At 40.3% G+C, this 22,895-nt stretch overlaps 2 protein-coding genes across 5 annotated transcripts in view; one reads left to right on the forward strand and one right to left on the reverse strand.

The window, feature by feature from the left end:
* Nucleotides 1-2,558: 2,558 nt before the first annotated feature.
* The window catches only part of KDM1A (lysine demethylase 1A), a 62,246-nt gene continuing 41,909 nt past the window's right edge, over nucleotides 2,559-22,895 (forward strand). For 2 of the 4 annotated variants that reach the window (XM_044914415.1, XM_044914416.1), the window contains exons 1-2: nucleotides 2,559-3,075; nucleotides 12,298-12,463. In XM_044914415.1, the coding sequence (XP_044770350.1) occupies nucleotides 2,722-3,075; nucleotides 12,298-12,463 (520 nt within the window). In that variant the 5' untranslated portion in view covers nucleotides 2,559-2,721. The remainder of the gene's footprint in view (nucleotides 3,076-12,297; nucleotides 12,464-22,895) is intronic. The other 2 variants (XM_021684107.1, XM_021684109.2) reach the window with 2 other exon arrangements.
* Nucleotides 5,892-6,843, reverse strand: LOC123324577 (barrier-to-autointegration factor). Its single transcript, XM_044914417.1, has 2 exons — nucleotides 6,771-6,843; nucleotides 5,892-6,544 (listed from the first exon to the last, which is right to left on the reverse strand). Exon 2 carries the CDS (start codon nucleotides 6,542-6,544, stop codon nucleotides 6,275-6,277), a length of 270 nt encoding a protein of 89 aa, XP_044770352.1. The 5' UTR covers nucleotides 6,771-6,843; the 3' UTR covers nucleotides 5,892-6,274.

Consider the following 22,895-nt stretch of genomic DNA (forward strand, 5'->3'; position numbering starts at 1 on the left):
TCTCTCTCTGTCAAATAAATAAATAAAATCTTAAAAAAAAAAAAAGACATTAAAACCATTTGTTTCTTATTTAACTTTGCAATTTTATTCCAGCATTCTCTTTTCCACTGACTAGTAACTATATATCAGCTTTTCATGTTTTCCTTTGAACCAGCATTGTCATCTTACTGGTTCTCTAATGAATTAAATAAATCTTTGACATATGCTCACTATTTTGTATGGGAGTTCTTCATGTTCAGTTGTCTATTTTAATGGCTATGTCTAATATATCCAATTAGTGGCTACTTGTTGGGCCTTTAGGTTAATTCTTCTTTATTGCTATTATATATAAGTTGAGGTAAACAGTATTAAAGTTAAATCTCTGTACACACGCTTAAACAGTTTCCTAGAATGTCCTCTGGAAAGTGGAATTGCTGGATTAAAGGATATACATATTTTAAAAATCTAATTTTAAGTTTAATCAAATTATTAAATGTGCAAACCAGTCAGAACTAAAGAGTTTAAAACAAGCAATCTTCGATCTATCTCCCCCTTTCCATCCTCAAGTTATATGACTCAGACAACTCGTTCCAACTTTTTAACTGTTTATTCTGGTATGTATCTTGATATATCTAAATTGTATGCTTGTACTGTTATTTCTTGATTTCTCAATTTTGACATTCTATATTATCTTTTTATGATGGAAGATGAGGATTTAGCTCCCATGCAGAACCTCCCCCATTCCCATTTCGTCCCTGCTTCTGTAAACCCCTCTCATTCCTCTCCTCCACACACTTTCTCTTTCTTCCATTCTCTCAATATAATTCTATCCCTTTGGTTAAAACAACATTAATGTTGGGCGCCTGGGTGGCTCAGTTGGTTAAGCGACTGCCTTCGGCTCAGGTCATGATCCTGGAGTCCCTGGATCGAGTCCCACATCGGGCTCCCTGCTCGGCAGGGAGTCTGCTTCTCCCTCTGACCTCCCCCCTCTCATGTGCTCTCTCTCAAATAAATAAATAAAATCTTTAAAAAAAAAACAAAAAACAAAAAACATTAATGCTTATGTTACTATGGCTATGTCAATGTAGTTCATAGCTGAACCGTATGTGGAACTAAAATTACACTTTTTTTTTTGTACATCTTCTAAATTTCCTGGACTTAATTGTCTACTTTTTCCCGTTTGCCTAGGTTAAAAAAAAATTCAACTTCATTGAAGTACAATTGACATAAAGTAAAATATGAAAATATTTTACATGTATGGCACAGTGAGTTTTGACTAACGTGTACACCACCCAATCAAGATAAAAAAACATTTCCATCAACCCCAGCAAATTCCCTCCTGCTGTTTTGCAGTCAACTCTCACCTTCAACCCAAGTGATCACTGATTGGATTTGATCATTAGAGATTAGTTTTACCAGTTCTTTAAACTTCATGTAAGTGGGATAATTTTTTGCAAAATTTCAGTTTGAAGGGTGCCTGGGTGGCTCAGTCAGGAGAGCATGCAACTTTTTTTTTTTTTAAGATTTTATTTATTTATTTGGCAGAGAGAGACAAAGCAAGAGAAGGAACGCAAGCAGGAGGAGTGGGAGAGGGAGAAGCAGGCTTTCCGCTGAGCAGGGAGCCCTATGCGGGGCTGGATCCCAGGACGCTGGGATCATGACCTTAGCCAAAGGCAGACGCTTAAGGACTGAGCCACCCAGGCGCCTCCAAGAGCATGCGACTTTTGAGTTCGACCCCACATTGGGTGTAGAGATTACTTTAAAAAAAAATTTTTTTTTTTTTAAAGAAAGAAAATTATAGTCTGAAGAGAGAGAGACATATAAAAAAGCAATTATATTTGTGTGTAATGAGTAGAAACAAGCTTGAAGAAACACAAGCTGTTCCAGTGTTGGGTCACTAAAGGAGTCCTGGAGGAATTTAAAAAATAAACCACCACCACCATCTGCAGCAGTAGAAAGAATTAACCTGGAGTAAAGAGAGGTGTTATGTATGGAAGACATAGGGAGTGGGAGGAGGTGTGAGTGACGGAGTGCTAATAGGGAGTCCAGACGTAAGGAAGAACAGGAACACCGCCCTGGAGGCAACAGCAATCCAGTTTGGACTCAAACCTGGATTTCCTAACTTATGTCCATTTTATTACCACGAAACTCATTTGCTCTCCGAGATTTCCCCAGTCCAAGCAGGACAGTTATGATACAAAATGATTTCCCAGTTATGGTTCAATGTTTTCCCCCTCACTAAACTGTAAGCTCTTTGAAAGCAAAAACTTCATAATTAAACCCTCGTCACGTAGTAAGCATTAATAGATATTGGTTGAACTGACGAATGAGTTGAATGAATGAATGAATGAACGAACGAACGAATGAATTCATGGGTGTATGCAAGTCCCTGGAGGAAATGGTCGCCTTCGGAGGTGCAGTATGGCCCAGAAGCCTTAGGACCGGGAAGGCGCTGGGGCCCACTTCAAAGGCCAAGACGACGCTCTAGGAAAGCACTGTGCTCCGTGCGGTGGTGTCGCTCTAGCCGCGAGGACGCCGCTCTATGGCAGCCGGGGAAGGCGGGGCGGTGGGGTACCGGGGCCTTTTTGTCCGGACGCGGCGGGAGCGCGCTCAGCGCGTGCGTACGCGGCGGCGTTTGGCAGCGAGCTACCACTGTGAAGTAAGGCGAGGCGAGGCGGCTCCGGACCCACGGACCGACAGACCGAGCGGCCCCTTCGGCCGTCGGCGGCCAGGCGGCCAGAGATGTTGTCTGGGAAGAAGGCCGCGGCGGCCGCGGCGGCAGCAGCAGCAGCGGCGGCGGCGGGGACTGAGGCCGGCCCCGGGGCAGCGGGCGGCGCAGAGAACGGCTCCGAGGTGGCCGCGCCGCCCGCGGGCCTGTCGGGCCCTGCCGAGGCCGGGCCGGGGGTGGCCGGGGAGCGCACTCCCCGCAAGAAAGAGCCTCCGCGGGCCTCGCCCCCCGGGGGACTGGCCGAGCCGCCGGGGTCCGCCGGGCCTCAAGCCGGGCCTACCGTCGTTCCCGGATCTGCGACCCCCATGGAAACGGGAATCGCGGAGACTCCGGAGGGGCGACGGACCAGCCGGCGCAAGCGAGCGAAGGTGAGGCGCGACCCCCTCCCGCACGCCTTAGACCCCGGTGCCCGGCTCCCTCGAGGTTGTCCAGCCCCCGGCCACCCCCGCCTCCCCAGCCCGTCGGGTGTCCACCGCACCTCCCCATCAGCTGGGTGGGTGGGGTGAGGGAGGGGAAGGGCTTCGCGCGGGTTGAATGCGCTCTTTGTGCCGGGACCCGGCCGTCTCGGGAAAGGGGGGTTGATGGGAGGGGTGGTTGACTCCTTACATCTGTACACCTTTTCTTTTCTTTACTGGGAGACATGGCTCTCTGACGTGGAGTTCTGGCTGGCGTTGTTGGAGACAGGCATGGCTTGTTTGTCCGCAGATGTGTCTGGAGAGGGGCCCTGGGCAGTGTTTAAGGAGTTTCAGCTGGGCGCGCCTTGAGGCTGTAGGGTAATGCTAAAGAAATGGTCTTAGCCAGGGAGACGGAAAAGAACGGTTGTTTTTTGGGGGTTTTTTTGTTGTTTTTAGGCCTGCTGTGCGCTAGTTTTCCTCTTTTTCCTTTTATTCTCTCAACGATCTTTTGACGTAGATTTTTACAGATGAGGAAGCTGATGAAGAGGGCTAATATCAACTAGTCAAGGTGCAAAATATATGGGAAGAAAAAGGCTTGTCACCCGAACAGTATGTACAGACAACAGCTGCCTCACATCTCTGGGTGCCAGATGCTGTGTTCAGGGCGTCACTAATGTTTTATTTTTGCTGAATACCAATGGGCAGGTCTTGTTAGCCCCGTTTTAAGAAATGAGTAAGCAGAGGCACACAGTTGAAGCAACTTGCCCAGAGTCACGACACAACTGAGTTAAGTGGTGGAACTGGAATCTACGCTTATGTTGTGATAAGGTATCTTCAGCCTCAGACAAAGGACCACATGGAACACCAACTGTGCAGGGCACTAAGGCAGTACTGGGGCACAGACTTTTTAGACTTGGGTGTTTTCTGGAGATTCATACTTTTAAAATATTTAAAATCATGCCATTCATATAGCTTATGCATATAACAAGTTTTCTATCTGTATATAATTTTTATTTTTTTTAATTTTTTAATTTTTTATTTTTTTTAAAGATTTTATTTATTTATTTGAGAGAGAGAGAATGAGAGACAGAGAGCATGAGAGGGAAGAGGGTCAGAGGGAGAAGCAGACTCCCTGCCGAGCAGGGAGCCCGATGCGGAACTTGATCCCGGGACTCCAGGATCATGACCTGAGCCGAAGGCAGTCGCTTAACCAACTGAGCCACCCAGGCGCCCTATCTGTATATAATTTTTAAATGGATATGCCAAGTCTGTGTGTGAAGAGCTTCTTGAGATGAGTATTACCCAGACTGAGCCCTCAGATTCAGCTGTCCACTTGAGAGATCTCCAAGAATAAAAACCGTGTGCTAAAAAGAGGAAAGGCTTTTGGGGGCTTTTACCAAAGCATGGTTTAGAAAAGACACAGGTTGGAGACTCCCAGCTCTCAGAAATGAAATAGAGGGCAGAAGCCCAAGGGTTTTTATTTTACTATTTTAATAGAAAGTATGGCCAGAAACCATGTGATAAGATATTTCTTAAAAACAGGTTTATTGAGATAAATCACATGATAAGATTTACCATTTTTAAGTGGTACAGTTGAGTGGTTTTTAGCATATATTCACAAAGTCTTATAACCACCACCATAGTGCATTTTGGGACATTTTCACCACTCTCAAAAGACACCTGTATCATTGGCAATCATTCCCCATTCTCCCCAGCCCCCACCCCGACCAACCACTGATTTACTTTCTGTCTGTATGAATTTGCCTACATCTTATATAAACGGAATCAGAGAATATGTGGCCTTTGTGTCTTGCTTTAGTATGTTTTCAAGGTTCATCCATGTTGTAGTATTTCCATTTGGTATTTGACGACTCTGTGGCATAATAATGGCCCATTATATGGATATACCACATTTTGTTTATCCATTCATCATTTTGTTGGACATTTGGGTTTCCTCTTTTTGCTAGTTATGAATAATGCTGCTGTGAACATTTGTGTATAGTTTTTGTGTGAACATAGGTTTTCAGTTCTCTTGGGTATATACTAGGAGTGGAATCACTAAGTCATGTTATCTCTGTTTTTTTGTTTTTGTTTCATTTATTTAAATTCAGTTAACATACAGTGTATTATTAGTTTCAGATGTAGAGTTCAGTAATTCATCAGTTGCATGTAACACCCAGTGCTCATTACATCATGTGCCCATCACCCGGTTATCCCATCCCCCCCCCTTTTTTAAAAGTTTATTTGTTTAATTTGAGAGAGAGCATGGGGGGGGGGGGCAGAGGGAGAGGGATAAGTAGACTCCCTGTTGAGCAGGGAGCCTGACACAGCACTCGATCCCAGGACCCTGGGATCATGACCTGAGCCCAAGGTAGATGCTTAACTGACTAAGCCACCCAGGCACCCCAGTGTTTTACTTTTTGAGGAATTGCCACTTTTCCACATTAGCTACACCATTTTACATTTCCATTAGCAATATATAAGGTTTCCAATTTCTCCATATCCTTGTCTTGATACTGTCTTTTTATTATAGCCATCCTAGTGATGTGAAATGGTGTCTCATTATGGTTTTGATATGCATTTCCCTAATGACTGATGATATTGAACATTTTTTCTTATGCTTATTGGTCATTGGTTGTATATCTTCTTTGATGAAATGTCTGTTCAAATCCTTGGCTTCTTTTTAAATTGGGTTGTATTTTTATTGTTGAATAGAATTCTTTATATATGGTGATTATTAAAGTTTTTAATTTTAATGTCCGATTTCTCTATTTTTCTTTTTTTTTTTTTTTTTCATGAAAGCCACTGACTTTATTGATTTAAAAAACTTTACAAGGACAGTGACTATTCTGCCAAAAAAGGAGCCAAATAGCATAAAACAGACCAGTGGGGGCAGGGGGTGAAGGAAGGGCCAGGAATCCTCTCGGAAAAGCTGATAATTGTTGACACGAAACTGGGAGGGGAAGAAGGGAGATGCATGCAAGAGCGAGAATTTCAAAAAAGTTGAAATGGTGAGGGGAGAGAATTCCCAAAAGACCTTGAAGTACATCAGAAGTGAGTACAACAACAGCAATCTCTTCCTTTGTAGAGGACAAGGGAGGAGTCCCCATGCGGCTGCAAACTCTGGAGACTCAATGCTGGGGCTAGGGACTGGGGGCTCCCCGAGAGAGCCTCACAAGAAGGCGTCACACCACTCTCGAAGGCACCCGAAGCAGTCCCGGGACTGCTTGGCATTGGCACCACATGTGTCCTTCAGCCATTCCCGGAAGAGATCTTCGTCTTTCTTTAGCACCAAAAACTGGCCAAGGACCACATAGGCCTTGTCAAAGCCCCTTTCCTCCAGCTTCTTGCCCAAGACTTCACCAATCCCGGCCAGGCTCCCCACTGGCTTTTCCCCCATGGGCTCTGCCACGAAGTCTCGGTGCTTTTGGGAGGTTGTCATCTTTTTTTTTTTTTTTTTTTTTAAAGATTTTATTTATTTATTTGAGAGAGAGAGAGACACAGTGAGAGAGGGAACACAAGCAGGGAGAGTGGGAGAGGGAGAAGCAGGCTTCCCGCGGAGCAGGGAGCCCGATGCGGGGCTCGATCCCAGGACCCCGGGATCATGACCCGAGCCAAAGGCAGACGCTTAACGACTGAGCCACCCAGGCGCCCCGGGAGGTTGTCATCTTGATCAGCTTAATCGGCAGCTCCGGCTCCTGTAACGGCTCTTCCCGCCACCCGGCTGCTCCCACCGATACAACCCACTAGAACTTTCCTATTTTTCTTTTGTTCCTTTTGCTTCTGGGGTTATATCCAAGAAACCATTGCCTAATCCCGTGTCAGGAAGATTTACTTTCATGTTTTCTCCTAGGAGTTTAGCTTTAGTTCTTGAATTTGGATCTATGATTATTTTGGAGTTAATTTTTGTATATGGTATGAAGTAGGAGTTCAATTTCATTCTTTTTCATGTGGCTATCCACTTGTCCCAGCACATTTTATTGAAGACTATTGTCTCCCCCTTTGAATGGTTGGCACCCTCGTTGATTGCCCATAAATGTAAAGGTTTATTTCTGGACTGTCATTTCTATCCCATTGATCTGTATTTTTTGTTCTTATGCCAATACCACACTGTCCTGATTACTGTGACTTTGTGTAATAAGTTTTGAAATCAGGAAGTTTGATTTCTTCAACTTTGCTCTTTTTCAAGACTGTTTTGGATATTCTGTGACCCTTGTATTTCCACATGAATTTTAGAATCAACTTACCAGTTTCTGCAAAAAGGCAACTGATATTCTGATTGGGATTGCCTTGAATCTGTAGATCAATTTGGGACATACCATAAGATTTCTGTCTTTGTAATTATCTTGTGTTTATTCTAATTCCTGCTACACTATTTTTCTATTGTGATTAACTCTGAAACTCTAAAGAGAAAAGTGGGTTACCTGTTTATTTGAGGGAGCAACTAGGAAATAAGGAACTAGGGAAACTGACCTATTCCTGGCCAGTCTTGGGAGCCAGAGGAAACAGACCTCAAGGGATAGAGTATCTATTAAAGGAAGAAAAAGCAAGCTGAGTCCAGTATAGACTGGCCTTGCTTCCAAGAGTTCTGAGGTATATGCAAGGGGGGTATATCTGTATCTAGAACTATAGATTCAATAGGAGACATAGATACAGATGTTATATATATAGTTATGTAACTAAAACAAGGTTCAGGGTATTGGAAGGGGTCCATGCAATTGGGAGGTCCCTAAAGCTTAAGTTTCATAAGTTTCAGAATAAAATCACCTCTGAGTGTGTATGCTAACATTATGGCAAAATATTTAAGGTTTGGAATTGTTACGTTGGGTTGGGACTTCAGGACTGGTGGGCTTCAACTGGGCCTTGAAAAAGCGCAGAATTTAGGGCGCCTGGGTGGCTCAGTTGGTTAAGCGACTGCCTTCGGCTCAGGTCATGATTCTGGAATCCCTGGATCGAGTCCTGCTTCGGGCTCCCTGCTCGGCAGGGAGTCTGTTTCTCCCTCTGACCCTCCCCCCTCTCTCTCATTCTCTCTCTCTCAAATAAATAAATAAAATCTTTAAAAAAAAAAAAAGAAAACACAGAATTTAGAAAAGTATTCTGGAAAAGGGGTTAATTTTTCTCCCTATGATTCATTTTCCTCAGGAAAATAAACCCTACCTTGTAAGGTTTTTAGGTTTAGATATAATGTAAACAAAACGCTTACTGCAGTGTCTGGCTTAGAGTACAGTGCCCAGTAATTAAGTACTACCAGCGGAGAAAGGAAGTGAAACATGCTTGGTATATTATGTGGCGGTTTGAGAAGCAACAGGGAGTCCAGAGTGGACACTTGAACATTGGGAACAATGGGCAAATGAATTTAAATGAAAATGGCGTTTTTCTAGGAGCAAGATAAATTGGAGGGAACCAGTAGTGTTTGGATTGTAGAGTCATGTCCAGGTTATAGAGAGAGCCAAACACTGGATCTGTGCTATTCAGTATGGTAGCCACTAGCCCATGTTACTAGTACGACTGAGGAAACTTGAGTTTTTACTTTTAAACTTAAAGAGCCACATGGTAAGTGCTCAATACCCACATGTGACTACTGCTGCCATATTGGAAGCACAGATGCAGAACATTGCTGTTATCACAGAAAATGGTATCGGACAGTACTGCACTAGACTGAGAAGTGCAGACCTTAAGTGCTATGACAATTCAGAGAAAGGAAAGACATATTTGCAAGTTTGGAATAGTTAGGAAATAATTTGCAGAAGGGATGAGCCTTGAATTCTGGCATCGGATTAACAGAAAAGGGTGGAAGTAGCTTTTAGGGAGTTTAGGGATCTGTAGAACAACATTGAGGATTTTTTGACTAGTGAGTTCGAAAATGGCTAAAGGTAAGTACAGCTGGTTAGAGCCAAAAAGTTTATATGCTGGTTTGAAAAATTTGGCATTCACCTTTAAAACTATTTAAAAATATCACGTATTTGGAAAATCAGTCTGGCAGTTGTGTCCTAGGTGACTTAAAAGGAAGAAAGATTAAAACAAAAAGACTGGAGCTTTAAGATGACTGGAAAGTGAATGAAGCATTGTAGCAAGGGTGAAGAAGAGAAGGGAGAGACTAGAGGTGTAAATTTCAGAGTCACCTGTGTAAAGGTAAGAATAATTACCTTACTGACTTATATCTGCCTATTGGACGTCTTTATGTCCTTGGTTGTAAGTAGTTGTAGAACCTCCAAAGTCTCAGGATTTTACTTAGGGATGAGAAATTCCCAGTACTTTTGTGTTTAGAGTATCTATTCCTTTTTTCAGGGGAATAGTTTTTTTTTTTTAATTTTTTAAAGTGTGTATGATTCTTTCAGATGGTTTAACTTTTTATTAAGTAGAGAAACTTTTTTTTTTTACAAAATAAAACTTTATGCAAAATCCCAAAATAAAGTAGTATTTGCCTGTTTTATATTAAGAAGTTTAAATTAATAGTTGCGGTGTTATATTGGTCTCAGAATCCAGTTTTATTTCTGTGTTTTGTTTATGAAGTATTGTGAAGACCCAGTGCTTGATAAGATCCAGTGATTGATAAGTAGTGCAAATGGTTGTTTTTTTAGCTTGTCTTGTCTTCTCAGGACACCGTCTTGGTTGAACGGATTGCAGAAGAAATTTCATTCTTACGTCTACCCCAGATTTAGTACCCAAGCAGTACAAGTTCATGTGTTTGTTGGTAGTCTCCAAAGGATTATGGTTTGGTTTAACACACATAAATGTGTATTTAAATGAAATCCTGAAGAGTTTTAGGTTCTGTGAAATACAGATATTTTTTTCCTTATTGTTTTTAAATATTACCCTTAGATATTTTTGCTCCTACTTCTAGGTGTTTTTCTAATCTCTTTTTTCCCCTGAAAACTAAGAACTCTATTCCTTCTTAGTGGCTACTACTTCATCAAAAGATTGGATTAAACAATGTTAAAAAGAGTGTTTTTTGTTTTTTTTTTTTAAAGATTTTATTTATTTATTTGACAGAGAGAGAGACACAGCAAGAGAGGGAACACAAGCAGGGGGAGTGGGAAGAGGGAGAAGCAGGCTTCCCGCGGAGCAGGGAGCCCGATGCGGGGCTCGATCCCAGGACCTGGAATCATGACCTGAGCCGAAGGCAGACGCTCAACGACTGAGCCACCCAGGCACCCCAAAAAGAGTGTTTTTGCTGCAGAACTTCTCAGTAACTTTAATGTGCATCGTGATTGTCCTAGAGGGGGCCTGTAAAGAATGCGGTGTTTCCCAGACTTGATCATGGATTCCTTTTGTGGAACATCCTTTGGAAAGAGCTGAATGAACTACTGCAGTAGAAAGGATCTTATATTATTGTTTCAGAATTTGCTCATTGCCCAGTTCCTTGGTAGGCACTTGTTAAATGATTATTGATTAAATGGATGAGATTGAAGAACAGAGGATTAAAGGGCTAAATCTTTGGGGTAGGGAGGGGTCAAGCACTATTGAGGGCTAAAAGAAGGGAAACTGCATACTTTAAACATGTATTACATTTTCTGATCCCTCTTCCTTTTTGAAACTTTTCCTCCTTGCTGCTTTTTTGTCTGTTGTCCTGAGGTCTGTTTTTACAGTTTATCTCAGTCAAGTAGGGTGAAGTTTAGTATGTAGATTTCTGGAGGTTTTATTGTAAAGTCTCTCGATTTACCTGAAAAGGACCAATAGTTTGCAACTAGAATTTCAGTTTATTAAGGGCAGGGAAACTCTCATTCATAATTGTTTTCTCCATTGTGGACATGTACTCAGTGTTCTGTATTTGATAGATGAATACTATTATTCATGTGTTAAATAAGAATCTTAGAGCGTGGGTCAGAACTGTTTAATTTATCCTTAATTTTTGTTCCATTTTCTGACACAATCCATGTTACCTCCCCTAGCCACCCACTCTCCTGCCCGTCTGTGTTCATGTCAAAAGAAAGAAAGAAAGAAAGAAAAATATAAAAGTAGCCAGCCATATGGAGCTATTTCAGAGACATTTCAAAAATTAAGGTAGAGTACACTTGCTGTAATCCACAGGACTATTAATTTCAGAAACCTAATAAATTAGGTACGTTATTTGTGGAAACCATATTGTCTTTGCTCTGTCTCCACATCTAATAAATTTTTATTTCATTCATTTTATCTTTTCATTGAATCTGAAATAGAGAGCTGTTGCTATGGCTTCCTGGAATCTTTTTAGGGTGGGAGTCAACAGTGACAGTTTGCTAGTGTTCTAAGGTTGGTGACTCTTTGTAATACCATATTACACATTTTGGCAAACAGGTCCATTATAATCTTCCCTATCTTAAGTTGCTTTACCCCCAATAAGACATTCACCAAGATTGTTTCCTCTTTATACTTATTACCTGGTTCTCTCCTTTTATAACCAGAGTGTAAATTAGTAGTAAGACCTGTGGTCTCCCTTTCTGTTTCACTTAATTTGTTGTATTAAGGATTCTTTGCTTTCATCATTCAGCTCTCTTAGGTCATTGGTTATTTTTTAAGCAAAATGTGCTTTTTCATAGTTTGAATTTGGCTGCTGCCATTTGCAGTTTTTATTACCTGCCATTTCTCCCCATTTGGTTTCTGGGATTTTGCTGTTCCACTTTGGAATAGTAGAAGTACAGGCCTGGCCTGCCTGATAGACTTGTTATTCTAGTTGACTATATTTTTATCTCAGGGTTATTTTAGTCTTTGTTGAAACTTCTGGTGTGTGAACATGATGTATACATACATATGAATACATATGCACATACAAACATATATATGCATACACATATTTTAAAAGAGTTCTTAGGAGTTGTAGAGAGCCTCAGATTCATTGATCTGAATGTCAGTAGTATGATGTAAAATTGATAGATTGGGCTAAATCTGAACTGACGAGATTGTTTCATGAGAGATTTTAGGGTTTTTGTTTTTAAGTTTATTTATTTAAATAATCTCTACACCCATCATGGGCTACACTTGAACTCATGACCCTGAGATCAGGAGTCACATGCTCTTCCGACTGAGCCAGCCAGGTGCCCCGAGATTTTGTTTTTAATAGCTACCTATTATGAGCTAGCTTGTTCCTTGTTATTTGCTTATTTCCCTTAAAATTGGAATTTAAAAGGCAGTTCACATTCACTGATGGTTCCAAATTGAGTCCCTGGTTTTAGATGTTCACTGTATTTAGCTTTCCCTGGTATAATCTCCATATAGGTAGAGTACAGAGAGATGGATGAAAGCTTGGCCAACCTCTCAGAAGATGAGTATTATTCAGAAGAAGAGAGAAATGCTAAAGCAGAAAAAGAAAAGAAGCTTCCCCCACCACCCCCTCAAGCCCCACCAGAGGAGGAAAATGAAAGTGAGCCTGAAGAACCATCTGGTGAGTTATAGTAACCAACTAGTTTTGTTTTATCTTGGAAATAAGAATAAATGGATTAATTCCTATTCTACAGTGTTATTTATGTCTTTATCTTTGGTTTATACTCTGATATTGGTCATGTGTCTGTAGTGTATTCATGTGTGTGTATGTATGTATATATATGTATATACATACACACATGCATACATATACAGTGGTACTGATATTTTGTGTATGTGTCTGTACATGTATAGAAGGAAAGTAAAAAATGGTGAAGGAAGGATAGTGGCAGTATAAGGCACTTGGAAATTGGAGAAATAAACAATTTGAGAAAACATACAGAAAGCCAAATCTAAAGACCAAACGCCTCAGATTTATCTCTGATTCAGAATTTGTAGATAGAATGGTTCAGAAATTATTCTGGTTAAATTATGCATTTACCACACGGTTAGATACTTTCTGATAAAACATTCAGAGTGGGGATCAGTTTTGAGAACAGTTTCCTGGTGAACAAATGTAAAAATATGAGGTCAAAAAGAAAACACCCAGTGGCCCTTCAAGTGGCCATTCAAAGGAATAGTAGAAGAAAAGGCTATGAAGAGATTCTAAACTCAAAGTCTTCCTATGACAGTGGAAAGATTATTGGAGACTAAAGTATTGGTTTCAGAGCTTCAAACATCTTTGAAGAATTCTCACTAACATCCCCTCAGACTAAGTCCTACTGAGGATACCCACACCACATAGGGGTACCTTTCTGGTTTGGAGAGACCAAACAAAAGCAGAATCTTAATTAATTTTTCCTATCTTCTGGCCTTAATAGCATTTCATTAACTCTTCTTGATTTTGAATTTTTACTGAGTTTTTCTCCTTAAAATACTTTTTGTATCTTTAATAGCTCCAGGTCCATTTACCTCTCTAATTCTTTTAGTCCTGCATCTTTTTCTTTTTTTAAGGTTTTATTTATTTATTTGACAGAGACAGCAAAAGAGGGAACACAAGTGGGGGCAGCTGGACAGGGAGAAGCAGGCTCCCCACTGAGCAGGGAGCCTGATGCGGGGCTCCATCCCAGCATGCTGGGATCATGACCTGAGCGGAAGGCAGACACCTAATGACTGAGCCACCCAGGCGCCCCATAGTCCTGCATCTTTTAAAAACAAAATGTCTGTTTCAGATCCCATCTGCTGTATCTTGCATGACTTGCATAGGTACCCAGATACAGACATATTTAATTTGAGAAGTTTTATCTTTTGTTTTAGTATTTTTGGGGGGAGAGGTTCTCCCCTGTGATGTTATATAAATCACCAGATGTTATTTTTTTTTAAAGGATTATTACTGATGTATCACTTGAGAGAATTACAGGTCAGGTGTTAATTTAAATTCAGATTTACAACTTACCAGATTCTGACCAAAACTCTCAAAAATTAAAATTTATAATTTCATTAATTATAATAAAGTATAATAAAAACATGGTTTGAGAACATTTAAACAAGGGGATTAGATTCTGGGTTCAGTTTATCTCAGGAATCCAGGGTTTTCTAAGAATGGTTTTCCTAAAACTTTCTTAAAATGACTTCTTGGGGGCGCCTGGGTGGCTCAGTCAGTTAAGCAACTGCCTTCATCTCAGGTCATGATCCTGGAGTCCTTGGATCCAGTCCCGCATCGGGCTCCCTGCTCAGCAGGGAGTCTGCTTCTCCCTCTGACCCTCCCTCCTCTCATGTGCTCTCTCTCTCGCTCTCATTCTCGCTCTCTCGAATAAATAAATAAAATCTTAAAAAAAAAACAACTATTAAAAAAATGACTTCTTGGGCAATTATTGGCAGTGATCTGTTACCTCTGGGACTGTTGTGCCTGAGGCAAATGTAGCCTTCTCCATACCTCAAAACACCTCCTCTCTTTTTGTTGATTTTTTTTTTTTCTTTCTAGTCTTTTACATTTAGCTCTAATCCCTTCTTTCTGTCCTTGCCTCCAACTTCTCCCTTGATTCCCTCTTCCTTTTTCTTCTGTATTCTTCTGTGATTCTTGCCTTTGTTTTCTTCTACCTTTGCTGTAGACTTACTAATGAATGAGATACATGGGGATAAGTCTTGATATGTCATAGTTCCAGAGGCTGCTGATTTCTTGGTTCAAGAGCTCTAAGTTTTCTTCAATAGATGATCTGATAGTTTAGATGCTGCCTCACCCTCTTTTTGATGTCTCCAGTGAACAACTGACTTAAGTATATACCAAGTTGATACACACTTTCTTTGTCCTCTAAGCATTTTATTTTATTTTTTAAAGATTTTATTTATTTATTTGACAGAGAGAGACACAGTGAGAGAGGGAACACAAGCAGGGGGAGAGGGAGAAGGAGGCTTCCCGCTGAGCAGGGAGCCTGATGTGGGGCTGGATCCCAGGACCCTGGGATCATGACCTGAGCCGAAGGCAGACGCTTAACGACTGAGCCACTCAGGCGCCCTCCTGAGCATTTTAAACCTGATGTTAATATTTTCTTTTTCATGAAAGAGGTTTTTTATTTTGTTTTTGTATGTTTGTTTTTCCATTAATGTCAGGCAGTGTTGCTACAAGAAGTAAATATCTTATTAAAGAGATTTAGGAATTGGGGAACTGTCTTTTTTTTTTTTTTTTAAGATTTTATTTATTTATTTGGCAGAAAGACAGACAGAGGGCCCAAGTAGGCAGAGCGGCAGGCAGAGGGAGAGGGAGAAGCAGGCTTCCTGCTGAGCAGGGAGCCCGATGTGGCACTCGATCCCAGGACCCTGGGATCATGACCTGAGCCGAAGGCAGACGCTTAACTGACTGAGCCACCCAGGCACCCTGGGGAACTCTCTTTATGCTGTTATGCTGTAGCTTAATTTTTATCCAGTGGTTTAAATAAGTTATCTTAGTATTTTGGGGGAAAGTTAAAGTTGAAGTTTAGACTATCTTCAGTGCTCAGAGATGTGTTGATAACAGCCAAAACTTACAATATATTATTTGTAATTATGAAAGTAAAGTTGTTTTTCCTTTAAAACAACTTGAAATTTAAAAAAAGATTTCCAGGGTGAATTAGGGAAGTATTTTCCCCAGAAAAGTAGTGGCAACGTACTGGCCTATATAATTTAGAAATAGATTGGGCCCTAATAGTGAATCATAAAATATTGTCAAGTGAGTTTAAGTGTTTAAAAGCTGTCCAGGGTTTCCAAATCTCTTATCAGAACCAGCTCTTTCACTTGAGTGATTTTTTTATTCAAAAATTGAATAGAACCATTGTCATTTGGGTATCTTAAAGTCTTTGAGAGAAGACATGGGTCTCGTTCTTTACTAGATATTTTCATCTTAATCATTTTAGGTAATAACAAGAAAATAACTTATTCTTTATATAAGTATAAAGATACAAAACCTTATATAAGTAAGGTTTGAATACATTTCATTTTTACCAACTTTTAAGTTTGCTTAGAAGATTTTGCTTGGCTTTCCACAATGTTATTCTTAAGAATAAAATATTTTGTTAGCACAAGGTATTCCGAAGTCCATTGAGTCAGAAAATATCACTGGGGAAGATTCCTTTAGGAGAATTCTGAGGGGAGGCCAGAAAGGAAGGTTGGAGCCTTTGTTACCAGGCTAAGGAATTTGAACTCCGTATCTGGGAGGATCTGCCTGGGGTAGCACCAAGGTATTTTGTATTTTGAGCGAGAGGCATTGTACCAAAATACATTTTTTGGAAAAATCAATCTGATACGGTCTTTAAAAGTGAACTAAAGGAGTAAAGAGACTGGCTTGGAGAGATGATTTAGGTTGTTTTGATAATCAGGTTTAGTGAATTTTGGTCAATGGAAAAATGTTCTCGATATGAAAGTTGAATTTTTATGGTAACAAGATGTTTGGGTTTTTTTGTTTGTTTGGATTTATGTAATTGGGAAGAAGTTCTGTTGTGGCTTAAAAATTTTTAGATTTGTCTGTTTTTGGTAATAACTGAATGTGGCCTGTAGTCCTGTGGTAGTCACATGAGTAAATAATGTATTTTTCATACTAAGTATTGCTGCTTATATTTAAAATTAAAATGATTTGTTTTCCTAAACGTTTCCATGTATTTTTACATTTATTATACACTTCTGAATGTATTTGTTTTAACAAATGATGGGTTTATTTGGTTTCCTAGTATTTCTTCTATCAAGATAAAAGTGTTTTTAAAAGTCATGCCAACTGAACCTGAAAAGTCTTTGGAATTGAGTGGTTATTAGTAGTGTCACATACTAGTGGAGCATCTGTAAAACAGAGTAAAAATCTTGGTTGGACTTTACTGGTTTAGAATAATACCCCTGTTAAAGTAGCCTTCTGTTAGAGAATTGCTTTTTTTCCTTTCTTGGTTCACTTGTTACCCTGTGTGCCTTTGATTATTCCTCACAGAGGTTTCACTATATCAATGGTTTGCTAGCACTTAGCTTTTTTATTTTCATACAAAAACATAATTTTTTTTCTCACTCCACTGGCTTTCAATAGTTGAACATTTTCAGAAAAATCTTAGTTTCTGAATTTAAATTTTGTATTGCATAGCTGTTTAGGAACTCTGGTTTGGGAAGATATAATTCATTGGGGTTAGAAGTAGCTTAGTTGTGTAAAGCTTAAGACTTATGGAAACTTGCTTTAAGATAATAAAATGAAATTTGAAATGGGCTATTAAGATGCCTTTCTCAAGATTTCTTCAAGTTAATGAATTTCTCAACAGAGATATCAGAAGTATGTTTAAAAAACACATACATACATATATATATAAAAGCATGTGCATGTGCCTGTACCATTTTTCTAGCCTCAGTGATGTGCTATTTACTGTAATGAAGCTCCATCAAATCATTGGTTAATTTTTTTTTTTTTTAAAGATTTTATTTATTTATTTGCGAGAGAGAATGAGAGACAGAGAGCATGAGAGGGAGGAGGGTCAGAGGGAGAAGCAGACTCCCTGCCGAGCAGGGAGCCCGATGTGGGACTCGATCCTGGGACTCCAGGATCATGACCTGAGCCGAAGGCAGTTGCCCAACCAACTGAGCCACCCAGGCGCCCCAATCATTGGTTAATTTTGTTAGATATGGTTAGCTGATTGATGACAGCTCTGTATTATAACCTATTTTATTGATTCTGTTGAATGTAGGAAGAATCACTTCATCTTGTTTATGTTCTTTTAAGAATATATAAGAATTCTTGGGGCGCCTGGGTGGCTCAGTCGTTAAGCCTCTGCCTTCAGCTCAGGTCATGATCCCAGGGTCCTGGGATCGAGCCCCGCATCGGGCTCCCTACTCCGCGGGAAGCCTGCTTCTCCCTCTCCCACTCCCGCTGCTTGTGTTCCCTCTCTCGCTGTATCTCTCTCTGTCAAATAAATAAAATCTTTAAAAAAAAAAAAAAAAAAGAATATATAAGAATTCTTATAAGAATGTAAACAAAGGGAAGTACCTACTCTCTGTTGTGCGTGGTAATTACGGATGTGTGTATGTGGTATGTGTGTTTGAAAGAGACATAGGCCGTTAAACGAATTACAGAAATCATTGATGTGAGAGATTGGTATGACAAAAAAAATGGTTTTAATAATTTTGGGGCCCTGTTCATGTAATTAGTCATACTGTAGGTTGAAAGAATATTTTTAAAAATCACATGAGAGGAGATGCAACATGAATTAGTAAAAGTACTAAATTATAGAAAATATATAAAATGTGTGTGTATGGGTTGAAGAATTTAAAATGCAATGAAATTTGATCACACATACTATTTTTTTTTTTAAAGATTTTATTTATTTGAGAGAGAGAGTGAGAGAGAGAAAGAGCACAAGAGGGGGGAGCGGGAGAGGGAGAAGAAGCAGACTCCCTGCCGAGCAGGGAGCCCGATGCGGGACTCGATCCCGGGACTCCAGGATCATGACCTGAGCCGAAGGCAGTCGCCCAACCAACTGAGCCACCCAGGCGCCCTATCACACATACTATTATAGTGAAAATATTTATGACAAAAGATTGATGACTAAATACTTTATGAATTGCTTATTCAGTATAGCAAAAATCTAAAAGGCAGAATCTTTTGGACTGTTCTTTAGAACTTAGTATAATAGAATTTGACCAGAGAAGAGTTGAAGATGGATTTCCTTCATTTTTTTTTTTTTTTTGAGATTTTATTTATTTGACAGAGAGAGACACAGCGAGAGAGGGAACACAAGCAGGAGGAGTGGGAGAGGGAGAAGCAGGTTTCCCGCCCAGCAGGGAGCCCAATGTGGGGCTCCATCCCAGGACCCTGGGATCATGACCTGAGTTGGAGGCAGATGCTTAATGACTGAGCCACCCAGGCACCCCTGGATTTCCTTACTTTAAAAGAAAAAAAAAATCAGGGGTCCTAATATTTGTGTAATGGCCCTACATTTTTATACTTCTTTGTTCTTAGGGCCCTGTGTGAGGCAGTCATACTGATGGTTGTCAGTAAAAGTCCTGGGTTTGGCAGCATGGATAGTTATGGTCAGAGTTCAGTGAATAATTCTGTTTATCGTGCCATAACTATTATCCCAGGCTTTTCTCTCTGATTTCTCTTGCCATGCCTTCAAGTACAGTCAGATAGCAGGAATAGCTTTCAGATTTCATGAGAATGGATTCAGATTACCTCCACGGGGAGGATTATAGAATTCCGTTACACCCCCGTATGCAGCAGGAGACCCTCTTTTGTAGATTTACTAGAAGTTGCTAGAAATTCATTCCTAAGAGAGTTGTTTATAAACATTTTGGCCTGCTAGTGTCAAGTAAGTCCCTGAAATCATTTGAGTTCTCATTATATGAAGTATGGTGCATACATTTAGAAAGCAGACCTAGGATTAATTTTCTTGCCCCCCTCTTTTGTGTACAGTATTATTTCAGGGTTCTGATTTGGAACTGTGCCTCAGAATAATTTACTGGAGAGCTGAGTGTAAAAAGTCACAGGCTGAAAAGGTAATCTAGGTTAATTCAAAATTTTTATATTTTGATAGATAACTGAAAATGGGCCAAGATATATATCACTGTGCAATACATGGTCCCCACTCACAGGTAATTTGTGGCCTAGTATGAATTATAAATGCGTACATAAATCCCATAAGGTGAAATAACTCTTAAATATCACATTTTAGTATAAACATTTGGAGGGACTTAGGGGCAGAAAAAGAGTGGAAGGGAAGTAAGTCTTCCTAAAGTCCTTGGCTAAGTGGAGGGATTTTTTTTTTTTTTAAAGATTTTATTTATTTATTTGACAGAGACAGAGACAGTGAGTGAGGGGACACAAGCAGGGGGAGTGGGAGAGGGAGAAGCAGGCTTCCCACCGAGCAGGGAGCCCGATGCGGGGCTCGATCCCAGGACCCTGGGATCATGACCTGAGCTGAAGGCAGACGCTTAACGACTGAGCCACCCAGGCGCCCCAGTGGAGGGATTTTTAAAAAAGTATGGAAGGGGGGGGTGCCTGGGTGGCTCAGTCGTTAAGCATCTGCCTTTGGCTCAGGGCCCCACTGGGCTCTCTGCTTGGTGGGAAGCCTGCTTCTTCCTCTCGCACTCCGCCTGCTTGTGTTCCCTCTCTTGCTGTGTCTCTCTCTGTCAAATAAATAAATAAAATCTTTAAAAAAAAAAAAAAAAAAGGTAGTATGGAAGAGATTTTTTTTTCCTTTAAGATTTTACTTTTAAGCAATCTCTACACCCAACGTGGGGCTTGAACTCACAGCTTTGAGATTGAGAGTTGGATGCTCCACAGACTGAGCCAGGTGCCCTGGAAGGGAAATTAAAAAAAAAAAAGAAATAGAGACATTTTCTACACAAAGTAAAATTGCCCCAAATTTAGCAGTTCCTCATTCACTTTATTCCACACATTACTTGTAAAACTACAGTGCTTTGTTCCAGGTGTGGTTCTGGGTTCTGAGGGTTCAGAGCTGAAAACTAGGTCTTCCTGCAAAGAATTTATAGTCAGTCCACTTTAGGGTTACAGGTTTAATAATTGGCTACAATGAAGAAACAATACAGTAAAAGTGTATTCAAAGAATGGTGAGAATCCAGAAGTTGTTTTTAAATGTTTTTCCCAAAATTGGATTTTGGAAGTTTTACATTAAACATGAAGGAATTCAATTAAGCTTTTATGAAGTAAGTTAATCTCCTTGATTTTATTTTTATTTTTTAAAAGATTTTATTTATTTATTTGACAGAGAGAGACCGTGAGAGAGGGAACATAAGCAGGGGTGGAGGGGGAGAGGGAGAAGCAGCCCCCGACGTGGGGCTCGATCCCAGGACCCTGGGATCATGACCTGAGCCAAAGGCAGACGCCTAACGACTGAGCCACCCAGGCGCCCCTAAGCTCCTTGATTTTAAACTGTTTAGTGCTTTTGGCTGATAACCATTGAATCAAATGCTACCAGTTTTATATTCTGTCTTTGACAGATTGAGCTGCGTTTCTTAATGATTCCATTTCACTGTTTTGTCTTTTATTAAGACAAAATGGTAATTTGATTAGCTGAGCAACTTTATTAGTATAATTTCCTTGAATTCTTTTTGCTTACCATCCTTTATTTGGTGTGGTCATGGTATAATAGGAGAATAGGATACTTGGTCTATGAGGATTTTCTCATCTGCAAAATGGGGCTTGGTATGGGGATCAAATGAGAAAATATGAATTCCATCTTCATGTACAAACACCTTGTATTTATTAAACAGTTGAAACTAGGAATAGGGTGGATTGATGTTTTGGGGGGAAAATGAGGGTACGTTGACATATATACTCTATCACTTTTGGAAACTAAAGTATTTGTGGTAACCCGTTTTCAGTAACATGTCACTTGCAAAATAGATCACTTAAGCTTTTGTATGTTAAATCATAGGAGGAATGGCAAATCTTGGTACTTTTCTGATATAGATTCTCTCTCCTTAGAATAACCTAATCAAAATCCGTGTATCAGCTATTGAGATATAACAAATGTTAACATTTTTGCAGTATTTGCTAATCACAGAAGTCTTAAACATTCGAGGATAGAGTTGTGTTTTTGCTTTTGTTGTTTTTTTGCATCTTCTGATACGTGAAGATAGAAGAACACATATGATTAATTAATGCCTAAGAAGTTGTATATTCCTTGTAGCAGTGTAGACTCAAATCATATTGAGGATGGAAGGAGCCTCTGATCATGATCTGAGAAGATGTAGATAGCCAGCATTCTGAGAAACTTACTTGAGCAGGAAAAAGGGATTCTCTTGTTGAAATTCTTTCATGGTTATCAGTTATGAAAAGTTATTATGGTTCTTTTAATAGGTCCAGGGTAAACTTCAGTATTGGCCTTTTTAGAAACAGGTGAGGGGTGCCTGCCTGGCTCAGTCAGAAGAGCATGTGACTCTTGATCTTGGAGTTCTGAATTTGAGCCCCACATTGGGTGTAGAGATTACATACATACATAAACAAACTAATTTAAAAAAAAAGGTAAACTAGAAAAGTTTGTTGTTAATTACTCAAACTCACCTTAAGCTTGGTAGTTAAGCAGTATAACAGCATACAATTTGTAGACTTTCTCTGGAACATTTTGAAAAGTGAACTACAAACCAAGATTTTACAACAAAATAGGTAAGGAAAATCCCTACTATGGAATGTGGAAGGAAATAGCATGTTAAAAAGTTAATTTTTTTTTTTTAAGATTTTATTTATTTATTTAACAGAGACACAGCGAGAGAGGGAACACAAGCAGGGGGAGTGGGAGAGGGAGAAGCAGGCTTCCCGCTGAGCAGGGAGCCTGATGCGGGGCTCATCCCAGGACCCTGAGATCATGACCTGAGCTGAAGGCAGACGCTTAACGACTGAGCCACCCAGGTGCCCCATGAGGATGTTTTTAAAGCCACCTTTCACTGCAGAGAGGACTGGAAGGCAGCACGAAGTGGCGATAGTCACCAATAACTCACTACCTTTCAATTATTTTAACTTTTTCTTGTCATTTGTCTACGCTGACCAATTCCTCTTTGAAACTGTGACTTTTCTTATGAGATTAGTCCTACACTTACAACTGCTTCAAGCTCTGAGGCTATTATTATTATTATTATTATTATTTGTCAGAGAGATAGAGCGAGAACACAAGCAGGGGGAGCAGCATGCCAGGGAGAAGCAGAGTCCCTGTTGAGCAAGGAGCCTGATGCAGGACTCAATCCCAGGACCCTGGGATCATGACCTGAGCTGAAGGCAGACAATGGACTGAGCCACCCAGGCGTCCTTCTCTGAGCGTATTACTATCTCCATGTTATTTATTTTTTTTAAAGATTTTATTTATTTATTTGACAGAGAGAGACACAGCAAGAGAGGGAACACAAGGGGAGTGGGAGAAGGAGAAGCAGGCTTCCCACGGAGCAGGGAGCCCGATGCGGGGCTCGATCCCAGGACCCTGGGATCATGACCTGAGCCAAAGGCAGACGCCTAACGACTGAGCCACCCAGGCGCCCCTCTCCATGTTATTTTAAAGTTTTGG

This window comes from Neomonachus schauinslandi, chromosome 4, assembly GCF_002201575.2.
Source record: "Neomonachus schauinslandi chromosome 4, ASM220157v2, whole genome shotgun sequence".
In the NCBI taxonomy this organism is placed as follows: domain Eukaryota; kingdom Metazoa; phylum Chordata; class Mammalia; order Carnivora; family Phocidae; genus Neomonachus; species Neomonachus schauinslandi.